The sequence below is a fragment of the Helobdella robusta genome (assembly GCF_000326865.2).
Source record: "Helobdella robusta unplaced genomic scaffold HELROscaffold_31, whole genome shotgun sequence".
Classification (NCBI taxonomy): Eukaryota; Metazoa; Annelida; class Clitellata; order Rhynchobdellida; family Glossiphoniidae; genus Helobdella; species Helobdella robusta.
Window position 1 is genome coordinate 949,952 of NW_008704544.1, and position 11,339 is coordinate 961,290.

An 11,339-nucleotide genomic window follows, 5' to 3' on the forward strand; every position below is an offset into this window, starting at 1 on the left:
ATAATTAGCTTTACTTGAAAACGAAATAATAACAACAACAACAACAATAGAAATAAAAATATTAACGATAATAAAAACAAAGAAAAATAAATATTCTCGGACACGCAAATATATTTTATTCTCTAACCAAAGGCATTAATATTCATAAACCGTTGTTATTTTTGGGTCGTTTTGATTGATTTAGAAGTAGCAGCAGTAGTTGTAGTAGTAGTTGTAGTAGAAATAATAGTAGTAGTAGAAGTTGTAGTTGTAGTAGTAGCAGCGGCAGAAGTAGTAGTAGTAGGAGGAGGAGGAAGAGGAGAGTAGTAGAAGTAGCAGCGGTTGTAATAATAATTGTATCATTTTAGTAGTTATATCTTTACATTTCGTTTATCAATAAGAAAACAACGAAACGGTTACGAAACGATATAACGAAACGACATAACGAAACAAAAATAGATCCAGAAGGAAAAAAAATAAAATCAGCACTAAAAATAAAAGGAAGAAATTGAAAAATAATGATAAAATAAGCCCTGCGTTTAAAACGGATGACAAGTGTCGAGGGAAGAGGCCAAGAACAACAACAACAACAACAACAACAACATAGTTGTAATAACAATAATAGCAACACTTACAGCAACAGTAACAATAACGATAACAATAACAACAATTGCAATAATAATAATATTAATAACAATAACAGTAATATTTACAGTGATAGCAACAACAAGAACTTACTTCGGCATGCGTTTGTTTCCCTTTAAATCTATAAATAAAACTTTTCATCTGAGTTTATTTTTAGTTTATTGAGAAAAAAAATATAGAAAAATTGTTTGAGAATGAGAATCCTATAATTAGCCATGATAGATAAACAAATATATAAATATGTATATTTATAAATATACATGTATATATATATGTATTTAACGAAATAAAAATAAGCCAGTTAGTTCATTTCAACAACAAAATCAATGTCAACAACATCAACAACCACAGATACTACAGCAATCCCATTATGCCACATCCTAACACAACAAAAGCAACAGCAGCAACAACAACAACAATCAAAAAACATAAATAGCAAATGACGTCAACAATAACAATTTGTCTTTTTGGGTTTTTCGACGTCTGTTAACAAGAAATTTAAAATTGAAATTAACCACAACAACACCAACCACAACAACACCAACCATAACAACACCACCACCAACAACAACAGTAACAAATTCAAAATAAATACAAATATAAAAATAAATTAACACACAGACGATATAACTTTCTCCTATAAAAGATATTTCATTCACAAGAGCACAGCATGAATGTACGTATATGTAGCTTCGTAACTTATAAACACATTTTGCTCGACAGAATGGCCAGAAAATGTACATAGGGATAGAGGCGAGCATGGGAAAGGAAAAAAGGTTAAAAAAGGTTAAAGGTCAATTACACTCTTTCAAAGTTCAGAGGATTCAGCAAAGCGCACAAACATCGTACATGAATACAGGCTAAACGACGCGTCACACACGAAGCATGTGATAGGCGGGAATTTTTTTGTCGTATTCGAACCCGGTTACTGCGAAACAGCACCAGGCGACCTTAACCATTAGACTATCACGCCGCCTAAGGAAATCGCGGGACTCCCATGGGTTAAACTTAACTTCCGAGAATGGGAATTTTAGGGAATCATGGAATCGCTGTTCAGGAATCTGGAATGACGGACGGGAATGAAAAAAATGGAAAAAATGTCATCTGCATGCGAAAATAAAAGGCTATATATATATTTCAATATGTATACTCGTACACATGTGATCGACGCATAAACAATTTAGCTCTTTTCATGTGTTTTTACATTTAATTATTTGATGGTGTAAATAAGGCTTTCAACAGACATTGATGTTATATAACAATTGTCCTTCTGACTATGTTATTGGCTTATGATTATTTTTATTCCTATCCAAATTTTGATCTTTAAAAATTATCAGTTATGCACTTCAATAAAGACGTTTGACAAAATTTTAATAATTGAAAGACGATTTTTAGATTCCAGAACAATAGTTGCAGATTTGTTGTTATCAAAAAATTTATTTGTAACATCATAGCTCTTTAAACATCTGAATTTGAACAAGAGAGTGAACATTATCAAGGTGCAGAACTAACGAACAAAAGAATGCATTGAAAAACAAACTAATGAATGCACTGAGAAACGAACAAATGAATGAACGAATGAAGAATCGAATGAATGAGTGAACAACATTCATTTCAGCACACCTGTTAATATTGACATTGCATGTATAGTATATGAACATACACACACAACTCACATTCAAACAAGAGAGCAACATCAACAACCCGTGTTTTAAAAACGCCTTTTATGTCTGTACAACAAAAGAAATGAGACCATGTAGCATCACAACATCAACAACAACACAATCATTACCATCATCATCAACGGTATCATCATCAAACATACATAGGTACATACATACAAACGTACATACAAACAAACATACATGAATACAAACAAACATACAGCATACAAACAAGCATACCTACATACGTACGTACGTATATACATACATACGTACATACAAACAAACAAACATACAAAAAACATACATACATACATACATACAGACATACATATAAGCATACATAAAGAAGTAACCAAACAACATTTTAACGACATGCGTTTGGATTCAAGAGCAGGAAATATGTGGAAATATTAATAGTTTTATTTGCCGTGTGTCATTTATTGTGTATTGCATATGTGGTTGTTTGTGAAGAATGTTGTATGTTTTGTTGTATGGTTTGTTGCATGGTTGTTTTGTATGTATGTTTTTTTTTGTTCTATGTTCAGTTCATTTTACAAACGTGTGGCTGAATAATATTAACAGCTAACCCATTCATTGTAACCTAGGCTACAAAAATATCCTTTTTTTGAGATTATCATCATCATCATCATCATCGCCATCACTATCATCATCATCGTCACCACCACCACATCAGCATCACTATCAGGACGTCGGCAAACAGTGCAGTATCGGCAGGCAACGACAACAACAACTCATGCATATTGTAGCAGGAAAAACGTTCGGTCTTCTTTTAGGAACTTTTCCACAGGAAGTGTCCGCCATTTTTCATCTGTCACGTGCAAGCGGCCATTTTTCAAGATGGCCGATTTATTGCGCGAAACTCTTTGGAGTGATTTATCTCCAAGTTTGCTACGCGCGTGCGCGTGTGTATGTGTGTTTGTGTGTGCATCTATGTGTATGTGTGTGTTTGCGTATGTATGTGTGTCTTTGTAAGTTTATTGAGATTGGTCTGTTGAAGTTCATTAGTTAGTTGATTTCGCAAAAAAATTCTGATAGTCTAGCAAAAAAAGATGACGATTGCAAAGATCAAGATTATGAATTAATCAATGACGTCATCGTCACTTTTTAGCATCATCATCATGAGCAAAAACATTTTCATCATCACCACTATTCAACCAATCGCCGCCAGTAAAACTGCGAAGGATGACCTAACACCACCTACACCCACCCACCAGCCATCAAACCTACCAACCATCAGAAACCCCCCACAACTATGACGACATCATCGAAGTCACGTGCTGCTAACGTCTGATCACGTGATGAACAGGCGGATGACGTCACACAAAACATTTTAAGCGTTGGAGCGAGCCGTTTCTCGACCATTAAAGCACTTTCTACAAACATGCATACAATGACATACATACAAGCAAACAAACATACAAACAAACATACAAACAAACATACATACAAACAAACATACATACAAACAAACATACATACATACATACATACAGACATACATACATACAGACAGACAGACAGACATTTGCACGTGTTAGCATTGCAGGTGATACAAGGAGTAATGTTTTTGTCGTTGATGCTGCTGCTGCTGATGATGATGATGATACCGGAGATGATGATGATGATGATGGTATAGATGGTAATGATAATGATTATTATGATGATCATCATCATCGTCGTCGTCGTCGTCATCATCATCGTCATCCTCCTCCTCATCATCATCATATTGGGCACCATCTTGAATAAATAATTAACATCTTAATCAAAGTATCATCTCATCATCTTTATCATCATTAATATTTTAAATGTATCAATAGCTTTTGATCATTAATAAAAACGTTCTATATACATAAATTATGTATGTGTGTGTCTGTCTATATGTATGTATGTGTGTATGTATGTATATATGTATGTATGTTTGTTTGTTTGTTTGTTTGCTTGCTTGTTTGCTTGCTTGCTTGCTTGTTTGTTTGTTTGTTTGTTTGTTTGTTTGTTTGTTTGTTTGTTTGTATGTATGTATGTTTGTATGTATGTATGTATATATGTCCGTGTGTGTGTGCGTGTGTGTGTGTGTGTGCGTGTGTGTGTGTGTTTAAAATTGATTTAACGCGATATAAGATAATATCAGATAATAAAGAAGGCCTAAGAAATTTAATTATGACTTCCAACCGCATTCATAATTGGCACTATGATTACATGTATGTCTGTGATGCGTTTGTGTGCGTGTGTATGTGTCTATCTGTTTGTGTGTGTCTGTGTGTGCCTGTCTATCGGTGTGTGCGTGTGTATCTGTGTGTGTGTTTCTGTATGTGTGTGTGCTGCTGTTTATTATTATTATTAATATTATCATAATAATAATAATAATAATAATAATAATAATTATTATTATTATTATTATTATTATTATGAGGTTGATGAAACTATTCCTTGAAAATAAAAAAAGTAATTTTCATACAACGATGACGACTACTGCGATAACAGTCATGACGTCATCTTCATTTGTTGACATCACGTGATCTTCAAGGTTAGAAGAGTGCAAAGGTCAAGCGTTTGTATAATGACTTGTGGCCGCTGGCCCACGTGTTATGAGACGATAGTGATGATGATACTGATGATGATACTGATGATGATGATGATACTGATGATGATGATGATATTGATGATGATGAGGAGGAGGAGGAAGATGATGATGATGATGAAGATGATGGTGATAGTTTTTATTTACTTTCATAAGAATTTATAAAGGTTGAAAATTATAAACAACAGCATCAACATCATTGCAACAACAACCACAACAACAAACACCAACAACAGCAACAACAACACCAACAACAGTAACAATAACAGCAACAACAACAATTTCATAACAGATTCATAACAGGTCGTCTTAAGCGTAATGATAATTTATGCTCCCAGCAAGCCAGCCTCATATTAGATGTTAATATCCATGATTAATTGATACAAAGGTTATCCTAATGCTTTGTCATATTATTTTTATTCACTCATTCTTGTCATTCATTCATTCATTCATTCATTCATTCATTCATTCATTCATTCATTCATTCATTCATTCATTCATTCATTCATTAGTTCATTCATTCATTCATTCGATCATTCGTTCATTCATTCATAACATTCATTGAACAAACAATAAGTATTAACATGAACAAGTAAAAATTATTTGAGTAATTTTATTCATAATAATTATAATTTTCATTTTTATTATTATAATTTATTATTTTTTTTTTTATTATAAATTATTAATGTTTTTGATCAACGTTTTTAAAAAAAACATGTAGACATGATTGTCAGTAGTAAATAAGACTAATTAAGAGTCCTGATGACGATGATGATCATGATCATATAATAATAATAATATAATAATAATAATAATAATAATATTAATATTAATAATAATAATCATAATAATCATAATAATATTAACAATAATGTCTATAAAGATAAGTAATATAATTATTAAAAAATAATTATTCATAGTTATAATTATTGTCACTATAATTTTGCTATGTTTATAATTGACGAAGTTTAAAATTTGCACTCGTGTTTATTTAACAACATCATTGCAATAAGTTTATTAAAGTTATTAACCGTACACACATACACACACACACACAAAGAAACACACACATACACACACATTCACATTCACACTCAAACACACACACATGCACACGCACAAACACACATAAACACACACGCACACAACAAAATGATAATATGATAATTGAAGATTATTTTATGATGAAAAATGATGATGACATGTTATGACGACGACGATGATGACGTCATAATCACTGACAATAGTGTCAACGATCATGACGTCAATCCTGATGATGACGTCATTGTCGATGAGGATGATGATGATGAGGATGATGAGGATGGACGATAATCTTAGATACGATCTTATAGATTGATATGTTTGATATAACCGTTAATAAGGAGCAGTCTTTATCATCTGATCAATCAATTAGCCATTAATCAGATGATCAAAAAATGCTTCTAATTGTTCGAAATTGAAAATTATCGCACACGTCAAAATCTCCATTCACTTCTCGGCCAATCACGTTCATGCATTCAAATAATGGGCGGAGTTTATTGCTTGAATGGCAGCCTGATATCTTTACTAGTTAGCATTTCAATTGTGTTTTGTGTAGATAAATAGCCAAATATTTTATCGAAATTATCATCAGTTTTATTCGAAACGAATTTGAATTTTTTTTTCGTTTTCAGAAAATTCGGACCAATCAAATTTCTTTTAACTCCTTCTCGTTGGCAAAATTTTTAATTAAGAATTTCTCAGTAATTCAGCGAAACAATTTAACAAGAATTTGTTCAAATACTCATAGACATATATAAATTTATTATGTAAACATCTCTATAAGCACGAAATTATACAAACACACATATATCATTTATACATACTACAATACACAACACACATACACGAAAACGCCATTACATTTACACGCACACACACACACACACACACACACACATATATATATATATATATATATTGTAAAGACTTTTATATACATGCATATATAACCACAAAAAACTCTTACGTGATTGGCCAATTCAAGCATTACGTCACACGAAAACACCATGTTCTTGCAGCCAATCAGAGAGAAGAGCTCTACCTCGACAACAACAACAACAACGATAATAATAATAACTACAACAATAAAAATAATAATAAAAAGAGGAAACACAACAACAACAGCAATAACAACAAAACTTACTCTGAATTCATAATAAGCATATAAGAGCAGTTAGCGTTCCTATGAGCTATGCTAATAAACACATGCACACGTACGCATACACACAAACACACACACACGCACACACACACACAACCTGTTTGCAAACATCTATGTGTGTGTATATATTAAGTATGTATATATATATATATATATATATATATATATATATAATTACACACGCACACATACATGTATATATGTTTGCAACAGACAAATATCTATCTATAATGGAGATGATGAGGACAACGATGATGTGACTGATGATGAGGATAATGATGAAGAAGAAGAAGAAGAAGAGGAAGAAGAGAAAGATGATGATTATGATGGCGACGGCGGTGAGTGTGTTGTATAGTTTAAATTCAAACGTCACCCATGTTTTCCATGTATTCTTTCCGCCCAGTTGACGTTCATCTTCAGAGGACATATTTTTGTTGGTCATTTTTTTATAGGTAGCTGATCAATTTCTATATTTTATTATTATTGTTATTTTAATTTTTGTTATTATTATTAATAATTATTATTGTTTGGGATTAGATGATAATTGTTTGAAAGTACTCGAGCGAAGAAAATAAAACTTCATACCGCTGTTGTGGACTCTTTGACGTTGAGGTTTTAAATTTGTTGGAAAAAAAATGGTCTCCGTAATTGAAAACAAGACTGCAACATACGCAACAATTATCTCAACAACGAAATCCTCATCAACATCGACGACATCATTATCAACACCTCCCCTCTCACCGACAATCCCATCGGGATCTCACCAGAGTGCAACAAACAGCCAGCAACAGCAACAACAACAACAACAACGACAACAATTCAGTTTTCCTCAATTCCCAAAATATCCCATATCTCCATTCCCATGTTTGCCAAGATTTCTACCACTATTTCCAATCCCACACCGGCTATCCTTTGCTCCTCTGTTTCTACAGCAACAACACCACCAGCAACTGCAACAAAAACTACAACAACATTTTCAACAAAACATCCAGCAACAACATCAACAGTATATTCATAGTCTGTCTCAACAGCAGCCCCAGGAGCAAACGTTGTCGCAACATTCAAATTTTGTTGAAAGCAACAAAAACAACAACAGCAACAACAGTTTTCAACAATTTGAGAACAATGCGTCGTTGCTGAAACAGCGTTTCAACATGTTTCTTAATCAGAATAAGTTGCTCTGTTGTTCAAGCCCCCTTTATCAGTCGGTTCGTTGTTTATTTCCTGTATTTTATTCACAAGTTTTTTCATTTAAAATTAATTATCTCAATTATTTTCATATTTTAGTTGAAATTCTGTTATCTCAAATTTCATTTCAAAGAACCCGCGAATTTTTGTGTTAGCAGCATTCAAAAAAATATTTCTTAACAGACTGACACCATCAACAAACCTTCGCCAACGATATCATGGAAATACAACAATAACAGCAGCAACAACAACAGCAACAGCAACAACAGCAACAACAAACTCAACAACAACAACTCAAACCCAAATTTTCTCTCGCCCTCCAGCAATTGGTTGCCTGTTGGGAACAACATGAAGGAGGTTTATCACCACCCATCTTATTATCAACAACCACTAAGGTCGACAAACTATTTGTTTGTTTGTTTGTTTGTTCGTTCGTTTATTTATTTATTTTGTTATTACTTTGTTTATTCGTTTGTTCGTTCGTTCATCCATTTTTTTTAACATATTATTCGATTCCTGATGCATCTTACAAAATTTATTTTATCACTACATCACCAACATCATTATCATTTTTATCATCTTCTTCGTCATCATCATCATCATCATCATCATTCCCGTCATAATCATCATCAGTTATGGAGTGATTGACGTGAGGAGAAAGAATGCAACTCGAGAATCAACAACAACGTTGAAATCCTGGTTGTACGAGCACATGAAGAACCCATACCCGACTAAAGGTATGTCTCTGTATGTATGCATGCATGCATGTGTGTATGTATGTATGCATGCATGCATGTATGTGTGTTTGTTTGTTTGTATGCATGCTTGCTTACATGTATTTTTGTGTAACTGCAAACAGATTATTAGCATTATTTTCACTAAACATCAAGCCGTATTGGCAAATTATATGTTTCTCTCACTATGCGTGCACGTTTGTATGTTTGTATGTATGTTTGTATGTTTGTATGTATGTATGTATGTTTGTATGTATGTTTGTATGTATGTATGTATGTTTGTATGTATGTATGTATGTTTGTATGTATGTTTGTATGTATGTATGTATGTTTGTATGTATGTATGTTTGTATGTATGTATGTATGTTTGTATGTATGTATGTTTGTTTGTATGTATGATTGTATGTATGCATGCATGCATGTTTGTATGTGGGCGATGCATTTATCCAATTCACTTTTTTCAAAAATTCATGTAACAAATAATTGCGCCATTATTTTTTGAATGTTTCGATTTTATCAGAAAAATGTTGATATGTTATCACCGCTGTTATTATTGAAATTATCAAGTTGAATAAATGAATGCACGTATGTATGTATGTATGCGTGTGTGTGTGTGTAATTATGTATGTGTATGTGTGTGTATGTATGTATTTGTGTATGTGTGTGTGCACGTAACTCGAACATAATGAGCGTTCAGCGAGAGTCTTCAAAGGAAGAGTTTCGCTCAAAGAGTGTTTCGGCCCTTTTAACTTCCTGACACTCTCGAGCAACAGGGCCACATCCAGAGATCAGTTGAATGTTTCTCGCTGTATAAATAATTTGCCTCGATATGAAATCACCTCTTTTTATATTAAAAAATTGTAGACGTACCAGACAGTTCACCATATAAACCTATCATGATGTGAGTTATCTCGACGAGCCAAGTAAAACGCTACGCCGAATTTGGGAGTGTTGAATAATCTGAAGCCTTACGGGCACACAAGCCCGTCTTTTAACTATTTAAACTTGCATTCTTTTTTCTTCTTGCATAACCACATCCAGTAAGACGCTTGTTCGGCTGTATGTCCTCCTATGTCCTTCATACAACTCGATCGTCTTTTACCTGCCAAATCCAAATCCTTCAAAAAGCTGTGCACTGAACAACCAACAACACTTCTTGCATCGACCTCAACTACGTACAACAAATACCTTAACCCACTTAAGGTGTGTGTATGTATGTATGTATGTATGTTTGTTTGTTTGTATGTATGTATGTACGTATGTATGTATGTGGTTAATTATTATTACTACGCAAACAATTTCAGTCTATTTGGTTTGCATAAACACCTGAAGTGTCATTTGAATTGCATACAATAATGCTAACGTTAATTAGTTTCTTATTTAATTTGTGTTGTATTTACACCTAAGAAGAACCATCCTTACACACGTACACAAAACAAACAAAAACATACAAACAAACATACATACAAACATACAAACAAACAAACAAACATGCAAACATAGGCGAAAAAATTATGTTGGCCATCATAACGAAAATGACGCTGACACAAGTTTCAACGTGGTTTGCTAACGCGAGAAGAAGGCTAAAAAAGGTAAGTAGAGAAAAAATTAATGAAATGAAATGAAAACAAAAATAATATGCAAACACAAAGTTATAATAAATTGTACATTGAAAGTAATTCAAATGTTCGTTGTTTGCATGTAGAAAGATGAATCATTAATCTAAAAATTACTTTTGTTTCTAAGTTTCTATCACAATATATGTCATCAGACCATAAGATCAAACATTTGGATTAAAGATAGTTTATAAGATTTACAAGAGCCGACGGAGAAATTCCAAATCTCTTGATTAAAACAATGTAGCATCCTCCTCATCATCATTCTCGCCAGGAGAACAAGATGGTTTGGTCACCATCAAAACGCACAAACAACAATGGCGATGACGACGACAACGATGATGATGACGACGATGATGACGACGACGATGATGCCGATGTATCTATCGGCCAAAACATCGATGATGACGTCAACATTGATGTCCATAACAACAACAACAACAACAACAACATCAATTTCAACAACAACAGCAGCAGCAGTAACAACAACACAAACTATAATGACGACGATGAAAATGATAACAACAACAATAAGAATTATGATACAAGTTACGCAATCGCTATTAATGATAACAACAACAACAACAACAACAATAATAACAATAACAACAGCAATAACAATAATAATAATAATAATTACAGGAATTTTAGTAACAATAATAATGAGAAAGCCGACGATGAAGACGACGACGATGACGTTTACAATGT

At 33.0% G+C, this 11,339-nt stretch overlaps 1 protein-coding gene across 1 annotated transcript; it reads left to right on the plus strand.

Annotated features, from left to right (window-relative positions):
- Window positions 1-8,933: 8,933 nt before the first annotated feature.
- HELRODRAFT_127612 (hypothetical protein) lies at window positions 8,934-10,956 on the plus strand (the record flags this gene model as incomplete). Its single annotated transcript, XM_009022306.1, has 3 exons — window positions 8,934-9,018; window positions 10,519-10,607; window positions 10,906-10,956. Coding segments are annotated over 3 exons (225 nt in total), but the record flags the coding sequence as incomplete, so codon positions are not given.
- Between the last annotated feature and the right edge of the window lie 383 nt (window positions 10,957-11,339).